This window comes from Crinia signifera, chromosome 12 (assembly GCF_055691185.1).
Source record: "Crinia signifera chromosome 12, ASM5569118v1, whole genome shotgun sequence".
NCBI lineage: Eukaryota > Metazoa > Chordata > Amphibia > Anura > Myobatrachidae > Crinia > Crinia signifera.
In genome coordinates, this window is record NC_139228.1 from 72,857,102 (window position 1) to 72,870,006 (window position 12,905).

At 46.2% G+C, this 12,905-nt stretch overlaps 1 protein-coding gene across 1 annotated transcript in view; it reads left to right on the top strand.

Annotated features, from left to right (window-relative positions):
* The window catches only part of NEMF (nuclear export mediator factor), an 83,615-nt gene extending 71,469 nt beyond the window's left edge, over positions 1–12,146 (top strand). Inside the window, exons 23-33 of the mRNA XM_083166903.1 lie at positions 410–680; positions 930–978; positions 1,053–1,093; positions 2,987–3,128; positions 6,443–6,520; positions 6,593–6,787; positions 7,442–7,474; positions 7,821–7,927; positions 8,259–8,302; positions 8,978–9,057; positions 11,059–12,146. Of these exons, the coding sequence (XP_083023029.1) occupies positions 410–680; positions 930–978; positions 1,053–1,093; positions 2,987–3,128; positions 6,443–6,520; positions 6,593–6,787; positions 7,442–7,474; positions 7,821–7,927; positions 8,259–8,302; positions 8,978–9,057; positions 11,059–11,136 (1,118 nt within the window). The 3' untranslated portion in view covers positions 11,137–12,146. The remainder of the gene's footprint in view (positions 1–409; positions 681–929; positions 979–1,052; positions 1,094–2,986; positions 3,129–6,442; positions 6,521–6,592; positions 6,788–7,441; positions 7,475–7,820; positions 7,928–8,258; positions 8,303–8,977; positions 9,058–11,058) is intronic.
* Positions 12,147–12,905: the final 759 nt, after the last annotated feature.

Here is a 12,905-nt window from a genome sequence, read left to right on the forward strand (position 1 = left end):
TATTGCACGATACCGCAATGCGATGTCACCGCGCCGGCATTGCTTTGTAATGATAAATGAGCCCCTTAGTCACTTTCACGCCCCTATGTCCATTATAAGTTCGTTGATCTACAATAAATGTTGCTTGTGAAGAGTATTACTGTTATCATTCAGGAAAAGCAACAATTCTGTGATCAGCGTTGTAGGATACGATGTCCCTGTGTGACAGCAGTTACTCCACTGTAACTCTGAGCGATGCGCGCAGCTGTGCATCACTTGGAATTGAATTGCCCTCAGCTGAGGGCCTTAGACCACCAGTTAGACAGCCCTGTTCTATGCTAACCCGTGTAACCGCCCTCACCTGTATGTACGGATCTCCTCTATTTGCCATATGACTGCGGATAACTTGTGCGGATCATTCTGTTCACAGAAGCCCCCGAAGGCGACAGCGACGGCAGCAGCAGCGAAGATGATGAGAAACCTCACAGCGAAGGAGTCAGCAGCGTAGGGGACAATGTTGGGGATGATCTCAATGTTATCCCTGAGTCGCGTGATCCTGCACAAGTGACGGATGACGTGGCCTCAGATAATGACAGTGACAGCGACAGCGCTCATTCTGCAGAGGACAACGCGGCAGTGAACGAGGAGGACGTGGCCTATCCTGATACTTCCATAGACCTGTCCCATCTTCAGAAGAAGAGGTAAGGGAGCAGGACTCGGTGTCCTTCAGGCATGGCATTACTTGTAGACCTAGATCAGGACAGGCCAACCTGTGGCTCCCCAGATGTTGTGAAACTACAAATCCCAGCATGCCTTGCCACAGTTTTAACACTCCCTTATAGCAAAACTGTGGCAAGGCATGATGGGATTTGTAGTTTCACAACATCTGGAGAGCCATGAACACATTGCTGTAATAATTAGGACTCATAACTGCTGTGTCTTCCATCCAGGACACTGAACACGGCAGCTGTAGCAGAACCGGCTGAGTCCGCCATAGCGGTAAGAATAGGTCTCCTCCACTAGGAGCCAAATCCATCACTTCTGTGTTGTGACCTTTTGTCTGTTTCCGATAGAATGACAAGTCCCGAAAACATCTGTCCGCTAAGGAGAGACGGTAAGCGATGTCCGGGGTCCCTGCTCCAATCCATAATACCCCAGCAGCTCCTGCTTTATCTAGGAGTCCGGCAATTGGGGGGTCACTCCATCCAATAACTCCCCTGCACCTATATACTGTTCGCAGCATTAGAGGTGGACTCAGGGGGATACGGTCGGTTGGTTGACCTAAAGATGGTCGACATACTGCAAGGTCAACATGGGTCAGGTCATGGTCGACATGGGACAAGGTCGACACAAGCATTAGATCGACAGTCAAAAGGTCGACATGGGGTTTTTCACTGTTTATTGAGCCGACAGGCAGTATTCATACCCTACCATCCACTAGGGCGTGGTGGGAGAATAAAATATTGTGTCGAGTGCAGTGAGGCACCGTGTCGGAAGCATGGCGAGCGCAGCTGTGCACTTAATCCTGTGTCCGTGTCGACTGTGTCGACAATCTGGTCAAAAACTGTGAAAAACCACATGTTGACCTTTTGACTGTTGACCTAGACCATGTCAACATTAATGCTTGTGTCGACCTTAACACCTGTCGACCTTGTCCCATGTAGACCTTGCAGTATGTCAACCTAGTGGTGTCGACCTAATGTATGTCGACCCAATGGTCCCATTCCGGCACTGGGCCCTGCTTTGATTTTTTATTTTAAATTCTTCCTATGTTTTATCCTAAATGTCTAAAATAAAACTCTGGTACAGAAAGACAGAAAACCGCAGGAAAACAACCAGAAATTGAACTAATCCTGCAATCACATCTAGCCGCCCCTCTCTCCTAATCACAACTCAAATTTCTCCTCAAAATTTGGCCAAAATCATGCTGCACTGCAGGTGGGGCAGATGTAACAGGTGCAGCGAGAATTAGATTTGGGTGAGTTATTTTGTTTCTGTGCAGGGTAAATACTAGCTGCTTTATTTTGACACCGCAATTCAGATTTCAGTTTCAACACACCCCACCCAAATCTAACTGCAGTGTAAACATAAAGCAGCCAGTATCTACACTGCACAGGAACAATATAACTCTCACAAATATAACTCTGCACGTGTTACATCTGCCCCACCTGCAGTGCAGCATGGTTTTTGCCCTGCAATCAAGTCTAAATTAAGCCAACTGGCCCAGGACTTTAGTACGGTGCTTTTAGGCATTTATCCACAGGCTCCAGGAAAGTTATAATAGAAGAAATAATACAGCTTCCAACAGCCACAGTTGGACCTAAGGCAGGTTCAGGGCCTTTACCTGGGAGCCGGGAACGGGTTTGCAAAACCAGAGACCTGTCAGGTCCATATGGATACTAGGGTAAGGACAAGTACAGATGAAGGTCCCCGTCAACACGGAGGCGGGGAGCACTTTTCCTGCCTGTATTCGCTTCAGGGAGACGGGCAGGGTTAGGGGGGAGCTGGGGGCATCAGGGGAGCTGCAGCTCAGTTGGAATGGGGCACGTGAGTGTCTCGTGCGTGTGTGTCCCCTTCCAGCGGATGGCGATTCGATCACTAGGATTGCTGCTCCATCTGTAGCACAACTTCAGTTGGTTATGATCAGGCAGATGGCAAACGTCAGTGGTCAATTCTAGGTGTAGGTCAGTGAAGCATAGATCAAGGCCAACAAACCAGCTGGGTCAGGATTCCCATCATTGCCTCCCTACCGCTATCAAGGCCACTTAATGACTAAACTAGCCCAAATAAGTAGGGGCAGACCTCCAATCAGATGGTTCCTACACACTAATAGATACATCTGCAGATCAATCAATCTCTATATCTACAGTCAGATCGGCAGCCTGTTCTCCAGACACACTGCCCGATCCGTCAGAACGGACATCACACTTGCATGCGCCCGCCCACTGAGCTGTCAATCACCGCTATGGTCTGAGATTATGTTAATAAGCAGGGGTTTATGTTTCAGTGAAATTAAGAAGAAAAAGAAGCCAGATGACTGCGAGGAACCCAAGCAATTGGCTGATGTGGACAAAGCTGAGGTGGCAGTACCCCAGAGTGCACCACAAGGGGGAGCTCTGCAGCAGCCGCCCTTGAAAAGAGGACAAAAGGTATTACCTCTATTAATGGTGATCATAAAAAGATCGATATAAAGGGGGATGGTCTTAGGGTTGACTGTCGACACAAAATAAGTGGACATGGCTAAGGTCTACAGGGTCGGAAAGTCGACACAAGCACTAGGTCGACAATGGGAAGGTCAAAAAGTCGATATGATTTTATAAACTTTTTTTTTGTATCGAATTTCCACGTAAGTCAACATGGACGCCGTATCAGTGTACAGCTGTTTTGACTGTCGACCTTTTGACTGTCGACCTTATGCTTGTGTCGACCTTTCAACCATGTCGATCTATTTCATATGTTGATCTAAGCCCCCCCGTCTACCTTTTTCGGTCAACCTAATGTATTACGACCTTCTTAGTGTCTACCGTATCCCTTTTATAAAGTGGATGGCGCGTTGTGCCGCGCCCCTCTGGGTATTGTTCCGCCGCTCCCCTCTGGGTATTGTTCCGCCGCTCCCCTCTGGGTATTGTTCCGCCGCTCCCCTCTGGGTATTGTTCCGCCGCTCTGCACGCAGACATGTACTTTCCGTCAGTGGGGACAGCTGCCAAGAATGGAGAGTTGGCGCTCACCGTGCGGACTGTTCCGATAAAACAAAGCACCAAGGGAAACTCCTAGATGGTGCTGGTGTAAGAGGTATTGTAGTGCCGTCAGCTCACCTGTATATAATAGAAGTAGGACAGAATAACATCTAGAACATGGTTACTAGGGGAGACTTCTCATTACATAGTACATAACTATATAATAATTCTGTAAGGTCTGTCCTGTGCAGCATCCATGCCCACTTCTAGGGAGATGGCGCAGACCTTGCTCTAGAGGTAGATGACCAGCCTAACCATCGGGAACTGGGTACATGATCAGGGCGCATTGCGGTGCAGCCCTGGAATCACAATTTGATGCACTTTTGACACACGATGCGCTTACGATGCAATCCAGCTGCTGAATACGATCAATCGTCTCATGGCGGGGTGGTGGTGGTGTCTGGTCAAATGCCAGTCAAATGAGGTGGGTCGTATCATCCATCCAACGGCCGATCCCACATGCAAAAACCCACTCACGATCTGCACCCACTCACGACTGATCATACGTGCAGTACATATGATCTGAGGATCGACCTCTGGACCTGCGGGGACCACACATCGTACCAAAACACCTCACAATGTGCACACAATTGCACGACCCATCTAAATTGTGCGTTCAGGCCTGATATCGTCCAGCGTCACACATTAAAACTGTACAATTACTGGGGGGCTGGTTGGAGACGCAGCTTCAGCAGTTTCTGCTGGAGGGATAAATAATTCCCCATTAAAGTTTTATTTTCCCTAATGCTAAGGGGGAAGGTCAGAGTGTGCTAAAGTATTCGTGGTTCGTATGTATAGGTGTTTAAAGGTCCTTTCTCCTTACTTTTATACTTTTTCAACTCACTTTCACCTCCAAAATAGCCCTTTTAAAATAAGCGGGGAGAAATGTTTTTTTTTAAACACAATTTATTGGGTGAATCACCTAAAAAGACCAGCATATAATAAATAATTAGTTTATAGCACCGAAGTGATCCAAGATTTTAAATGAAGAGAAAAGAGAGAGGAGCATCGTGAAGGAAGTGTGGCAGACCCTCCGTAAGAGCATTCCTGGTAATTGGGAAAAAAGAGAGAACAACAGAAAAATAGAGAGAATAGTAAAGGGGTGTACACACAGAGCGATCCTTCTAAGTGATTTTAGTAAAGATCGCTGTCAAGGTTACAAATCTCCCTATAATATCGCTTAATAAAAGTTGCCAGGCAAGAATATTTTGACTAGATCGCTGGCTCTCTAGCCAAAATCACTGGTATTTACTGCTGAGGGAGATAGTCACTAGGCAATCTGCAATGAATACCAACCAAGTATGTTCATTCTAGTATAGACAAAATCACTTAGTGAAAATCACTGGTACATTTGGTCAAATCACTTAGTTAAAATCGCTGTTGTATCTAGTGAAGTCGCTTAGTTAAAATCACTTAGTTAAAGTGATCATCGTATTATCAGATGCTTGGCGTCCAGGAATGAATCGGGGTGTACTAAGTATGGGAGAAACCGAGATTTTGGCGTAAATTTTTAAATCCACGTTCAGTAGCGAAATCGGCCTATAGTTGGAACATTTAGTGGGTCTCCGTCAGGTTTTGGAATTACCACAATGTCCGCACGGGTTGTTTCAGGAGCGAAGGAGGCGCCTTCTAAGACATTGTTAAAGAGTAAGTTGAGATGTGGAGCCAACTCCTTCGCATCGAGCTTGTAGTATTGGGCTGTAAAGCCACCCGGGCCAGGGGCAGCAGAGGAACGCATGGAGCGGATAGCAGCTATAGTCTCTTCCTCCGAAATAAGAGCATTGAGTGTAGACAGATGAGAATCTGTGAGCGTAGGCAATGGTGTGGTGGGCAATCTAGCTCCTGGTCTGGGAGTATCATTTGTCAATGGCCTTTTAACGCTTGCTGGCTACGCAGCTTGTTGGCCAGGATAGAATCAATTTTGTCAGCTTCATCATAAAACCGTTGGATAGTTGCAGCATGGTGCGAGAGGAGTGTATTTAATTGGCCTCTCTGTGGGCCAGATTCTCTAAGCTTCAAAAGTGATAAAATGGAGAGTGATAAACAGCCAGCCAATCAGCTCCTACCTGCCATGTCACAGACTGTGTTTGAAAAATCTCAGGCAGGAGCTGATTGGCTGGCTGTTTATCACTCTTCATTTGATCACTTTTGAAGCTTAGTGCATCTGGCTCAGTGTCTCTATTTGTGAAAGCACAGAGGCACTAGGAGACCATTTGTGTTGGGATAATAACGATGCAAACGGATTCCAAAGACTGGATCTGTGCAGCTGCTTGTAAGCCTCACAGAGGATACCTGGGGAAATATCAGGGGAAGAGTTTTCTTTAAAATAATGTGTAATTGCAAGCCTTAGCTCCGATAGAGCGGAACGGTGTTGTAAAAGGGAAACATCTAAGCACCATTTGGTTCTCCTGGTAGGGCGTTGATATAGATCTATGAGATGTAAGTACCTGCATGATCTGTCCATGTGAAGGGGGTAATACCTGCTTCCTTCACCTGGGAGATAACGGAAGAGGAAATGTGGATCATATCAATCCTAGAATAGTGTTGATGCGGGGCAGAGAAATGCGTATAATCTTTAGTATGGGGGCGTTTAAGACTCCAGGAGTCGCATAGACCATTGTATATACCTTTTTAATACAATTGGATCTTCGTGTTTTTGCCGCCTATTAAATGTCCCAACTTTTGTTTGAGAGTTGTGTTCAGTTGACCATTTCTGTTCCTGCCAGAGTAAAATGAAGAAGATGAAAGAGAAGTACAAAGATCAGGACGATGAAGATCGGGAACTTATAATGCAGTTGCTGGGGGTAAGAACGTATGCTAAGCAAGTTTAGGTCTCACCCTAAGGAGACACAGTAGGTAAATCCGCTTCTCTGTAGTCGGCAGGGTCCAGCAAGGAAGAGAAGGTAAAGAAGGTAAAGAAAGGAAAAATGAAAGAGGAAACGGCAAAGAAACAGCAACAGAAAGGAAAAGGCGGAAGCGGGCCTATGAAAAAAGATATGCCTGTATTTACAGAGGTCTTAATAACACAAGATTTACAAGACCTGACATTGGAGGAGCAGCAGGATGAGAAGGTTGGTAGTGGCAGCTGGGACAGAGGAGGCTCTGCACTATTGTGTTGTATTACGGAGGCTCCTGTACCAATAGCACTAAATAATAGAAGGTTCTACGTGATGGCTTCTGGGGGGAACTAATACAAATAATTGATGCAAAAAATATTGATGTAATAAGGTATTGAAAGATCTTGTAAAAAGTGGGATGAAGCCATTTTTATAGGTGTTTTGGTCAAGTGCAATAGTTGAATGCACATAGTCTATGCTGTCTGTTCTGATATTTCTTGTTACTTGGGAATGGATAGGCTGTATTCTCAGTGATGTCATTGGTTTCTATGGAATGGATAGGCTGTATTCTCAGTGATGTCATTGGTTTCTAGGTAATGGATAGGCTGCATGCTCAGTGATGTCGTTGGTTTCTAGCGAGTGGATAGGCTGCATTCTCAGTGATGTCATTGATTGGATAGGCTGCATTCTCAGCCAGCGTATACGGGAGCAGTCTAATCCCGAAATACCAGTATCTCTCAAATTTTAGGGCCAGATCCTGGGATCCTCCCGATCGTGGGATTGGGAACCCTAGTTCTTAGTTATGCTGTGATTTCTTCAGATTGTTCCATGCTCCACAGTCACTATCACTGTATGTGTGATCTCTCTGTTTTCTATATATATACACAGGATGATGCGGAACCGGATGCTCCAGGATCAGAGGTATCTATCATCTCTTCTAGTACATACTCTGGTTCCCATTCATTACCATAACAAGGAAGTGGGTATAGAACTGACAAATTACTATGTTATAATGTGTGATCGTAGGAAAGGTGGGGAAGGTTGCAACATAACTGTTCTAGAACATGCATACATAAAATAGACCATTGTTCATATGCCTTGGGTACGCTGGTGACTCTCCAGCTCTTGTGGCACTACAAGTCCCAGCATACCATGGTCAGCCAGGGATATGATGATAGTCATACAGCAGCTGAGCTGGAAGCTTACCTTGCCGGTGTAAGGTCCTCTGTTATCACTGATGTAATGAATCCATCTTCCGTTCCTGCAGGAAGCAGAGAATCTTTTGGACGCCCTGACGGGACAGCCGGACCCAGAGGACGTTCTGCTTTTCTCTGTGCCCGTCTGTGCGCCTTACACGGCTATGACCAATTATAAGTAAGTTCTAGTTCTGCAAAGATTCTACTGGAAATGAATATTATTCTGTATATATTTAACTTTTTATTTATGTTCTCAAAATGTGCGCACTTATTGTTGTTGGGGTGTAACCTATGCACACAACTGGAACTAGGAACTGTCTGAGGATAATGGGGCATATTCTGGTATTTACCGAGCAGGGGGTGCATTGTGCAGCTTATTCTACAGGGAGTCCTTAATGGGGTTCAAGGTAAAGTGAGTGATGTTGAGGCCACAGTGAGCCATCATTATTTCTGGTTGGACGCCGTGGTTTGGGGGCCATACCCTGACTTTTTTTTTCTATTATTTTCAGGTATAAAGTTAAACTAACTCCAGGAACGCAAAAGAAAGGAAAAGGTAGGTGACTGGATACTCTGCCACCTTAGGACCATGGATGTGCCGACTGCTGCAATCCCGGCGGTCAGGATCCCAACCGGTGATATTACCGCCAGCCGGAATCCCGGCGCACATGGTCTATTTTCCATCATGGGGCAACAGAACCTTGTTGCAAGCAAAGTGGGCCACCATGCCAGCAGCATGGCGAGTGAATCAAGCCTTCATGGGGTCACCGTTGAGTTCTCTTGCTGCCGGCACCCCGACTGTCAGGAAAATCATACGGAACCCACACAGGCAGTTGGGTCCATTACAGACCACAGCTACTGCTGCTGATTGGCCAACCAGACCATAGCAACCAACCACATCCTATTATCTTGCAGAAGGTGCTAAGTAAACAAGTAGAATCTGATTGGTTGCTATGGGCAACCTCCCATCTCAGTAAATGTACCCCTCACTCTCTGTATCCGCTGCAAACCAATGTGGTGCCAAGTTGTGGGTTAGTCGCTGTCACTCTCCGGCTCCGTTCCCAACAACCGATTCATTCCGGGTGAAACGCGCAGGGTACAAATAAGTCATCTTGAAATACTAATGATAAAAAGGCATTTTTATCAGTAATGTGTCATCCCGTTCTATAATCCTTTCTCCTGAACTACTCCTAAAGGTCGTTGTGTGATCGTTTCCCTTCTCCTTCCACAGCTGCTAAAACAGCGCTGAACAGTTTCATGCACTCTAAGGAAACCTCCTCCAGAGAGAAGGATTTACTGCGCAGCGTCAAGGTAAGTGGGACCGGCGGTAGGGTGGGTTCTGCAGAGTAGAGGTCCCCAGTGTCAGGACAGCGCTGTGTAATAATTGGGGAATATACAAAGATGACTCAACATCTCATTTACATTGAGTTATTTGTATGTCAGTATTAGAAGTAATACACCCCATATTGCACTGTTCCTGTGGATGAAAGAGAAATAAAAAGGGGGCTAAGTAGATTTTTTAATAGTCATGCTTCAATACTGGGAGGAAGCTCAGGATTTCCCTACAGAACTACTTCCCTCTCTCTTGTGGCAGGATGCATTAATCTACATCGCCGCCCGCCGCCGCGATGCCAGTGCATCGCAAAACTTGTACTGTGGTGTGCGGGGGGTCTCAGCCTCCTCACTGCCGTCTACTGCTACCTTCACACCGGGGACAGCTAATCAGGCTGTCCCCGGCGCCTCCTCCTCCCCCCTGCAGCCGGAAGGACGTCCGGCTGCGTTGCTTGGGGGAGGAAGGGCTTACCTTCCGAGGTCCAGGAGGACCTGTAAGCCCAAGGGAGGGGGAGAGGGGGGTTAGAGAGGCGGCGGGGGCGGTGAAAAGAAGCCCATAGGTTTACATATGGTATCGCCACCCAAAGGGTGGCGATACCCTGGCCGGTGAAATTGGTGCGGCCGGGTAATAGTACATAGGAAAATGCGGTAAAACAGGGGTTTCACCGCATTTTCCCCTTAGTAGATCTCGCCCTTGGTCCTTAATCCTTTCAGTGCCAACGCTGCTGTGAGTGATCCTCAAAACATCTGCTAACAATGTGACTGCTGTACTTGTATTTATTTATACTAAAAGAAAAGTCAATTCATTGAAGTCTAGTTAAATATTGCACCCAAAAAAGGAACAGTTGCTGTGAGCGGCGCTGGCATTTTTTGCGGCTATATTGATGAATATTGACAGCAACGTTGGCACGCAAGGGGTACATAAGGTTTGCGTTGCAATTTTATGCCTAATTTTGACGAATTTCCTTTACACTTAAAGGGTCAATGGGGGTGGTGAGGTCTGGCATAGACCTATACTTTACATGGTACAACTTTATCTTCCAGATGAATCTTTACTCATTTTGTTAAATGTATTAAATACGTTCAAACCTTAAATAGAAGACTTACTGCCCCTTCCTCTCATGATTTCAAATGCCTGGTACACACCAGGACGACTAGGGTCCGATCCCATCAATCTAGATCCAATTCCGACCAATTGGATGTAGATTGTGTTGTGATTGGGCCCTTTTCTGTCCTGGTGTGGACCGATACCGATCCGATGTGCGGTCCTGTGGGTCGGTCCGTCGTTCTTCAGATCTTACCTGCAGCAGGTAGGATCTGGAAACGACCATACTGCCGGGTGCGGGTCGCCATCGGATTGGACCCACTCACGGTGCACATTGTGAGCGGGTCGTGTCCCCCCGCATCATTGTGAGTGGGTCTGAAGAAACACTGACGACCGGCTCACAATGTGCATCGTGAGCGGGTCGTCGTGGCGTGTACCCCATATTAGACATGAACAGCCCTTTAAGAGTGACATCTAAGGGTTCCACTCATTCCAGTGGGTGACTGTCAACGAGGACGTGACATTTTACTCTTAACCTCTAGTCCTGTGGTGTTAAACTCATGGCCCTCCAGCTGTTGTGGAACTACACGTCCCAGCATGCCCTACCACAGATTTTATATAATGGACTGCTAAAACAGTGGCAGGGCATGCTGGGAAGTGTAGTTCCACAACAGCTGGAGGGCCAAGACCTGTCAGCTCACTTGCACCAGGTATCTCTGGTGCATGGCGTGTTCATGTTATCTGTGACCAATATCAGTATTGTACACAGTGCAGGGTATAGTCATACTAGCAGATGTCAGCCGGGGTCATGTACTACTGGCAAGGAGCAGAATACAGAGTTTACCTATATATAGCTAGACCATTGTGCCCTGCTGATGTGTATACACCAGCCTTTCCCAGTGCTGCCATTTATCATTGACTTCTCCCTTGTGCAGGACACAGACCTATCAAGGAACATGCCAGGAAAAGTGAAAGTATCCGCTCCCAATCTGCTCAATGCAAAGAAGAAATAACACCGGCCGATGCCTGGACTGCACATATGTATATATGGAATTCCTCTGCACATGGGGCCTGAGTCAGTTTTATTAGCAAAAGGGAAAACCAAGCAACTAGGTAATACTATGCTGCACTGCAGGTGGGGCAGATGTAACAGGTGCAGCGAGAGTTAGATTTGAGTGAGGTGTATTTAAACGGAAATCTAAATTGCAGTGTAAAAATAAAGCAGCCAGTATTTACCCTGCACAGAAACAAAATAACTCTCCTAAATGTAACTCTGCACATGTTACATCTGCCCCACCTGCAGTGCAGCATCGATTTGTCTAGTTGTGTGCATTTTTTTGCTTTGCTAATACTGAATTGGGCCCATGGTCCTTTCATTTGAGGGTTTGGAGCAAAATTCCACAGTGTTCTGAGACTATGGGAGACAGATTTACAAAGGTGTTATTTTCATAAGCGGAATGATTTAAGATAAGAATAAATGATAAAAGCACATTAGTAACATCTACACATCAGCATTTTACTTCCCGTCCCATGTATGAAGGATCAGGATTGTAAATTCAATCACCAATCTCTAATCATTAGCCTGCTGGGGTATCTGGGAATGAAGGTATTCTGCTTGTACAGAGGTACAATAATTAACATTAACCCTTTAAATTCCCAAATGTGCACACAACTCTATAGTACTTGTATTCCGTGCCAGCTGTGCCCTATTGTGGCAAACAGCACATCTCTTTATTTTAAAGGTGGACCGGTCCCCTACATTGGTTGTATTCTGGTTCATGCCAGCCAATCACTTTGCTAGGAATCAGTGACATCATCGAGACATTGCATTGCTAATGTGATTAATAGTAATGAAGGACTGGTTCCTAGTGATATTGCATAGGCCAGAAAACAGCCAGCTAATGATACACCTGCCTGGGTGCAGAAAGTATTAATAAGTAATATTTTTATGTTTCTAATTTAAAGAGGATACAGAACTAAACTGCATTGTATGGATATGAAAAATAAATATTGATCTACTCTTTATTATGTCATTGATTTTGGCCTAAATACATTGAGGCAGGAGGACTGTGTTCCCCACAGGACAGCGTTACAATTGTCCAAGATGTGTACACACTATACAGTCATCGGTAACAATGTTATTGTCTTCATTCTAGCGCCCTACACCTTTCAAAATCTGTGCAGTTTTCTGCCTGGGGTGTCACTGTCTGCTTTTGGTGCTTCTAGTACAGTCTGGTCTGTATTCAGTTCCAGACCAGCCTGTGCTAGAAACAGCAGAGCAGAAAAGAGGAACTGCACAGATTTTGGTAAGGCGTAGGGATGCTACAAGGAACACCATCTGCATAGAGGTTCAGGTTGGCTTGCTTGCCCCCAATGCCCTCAGTATCATGTGAGGGTATGTGTACGCAATCACATCCTCGCCCATGTGGGCAAAAGGGAGAGAAGACGCTGACCATCAAATGATTTTTCTCTGCCCCTGTTCACCGAAGACAGGGGCAGGCGTGATGCCAGCCACCCACCTCAAGCATTGCCACGCCAGCTTCTGCAGGGAGATGTCCATAAAATGCTGGGAGTTCCCCTCCTTCCTTACAGCGAACAGTCCGGAAACTGTGGGACTTGGCGAAGCTGCTTGCTGGCACATAGACAAACCACGGCCATTGGGGCAAATTATGATCGCAACGACACATCCTAAATCAGTCCTGTAGTCTGTAATACACCCCTTCCCCCACCCGTCATTTGTACATACAAGTTTTGCCTATAATGGAGAAAAGGGTGAACCCGG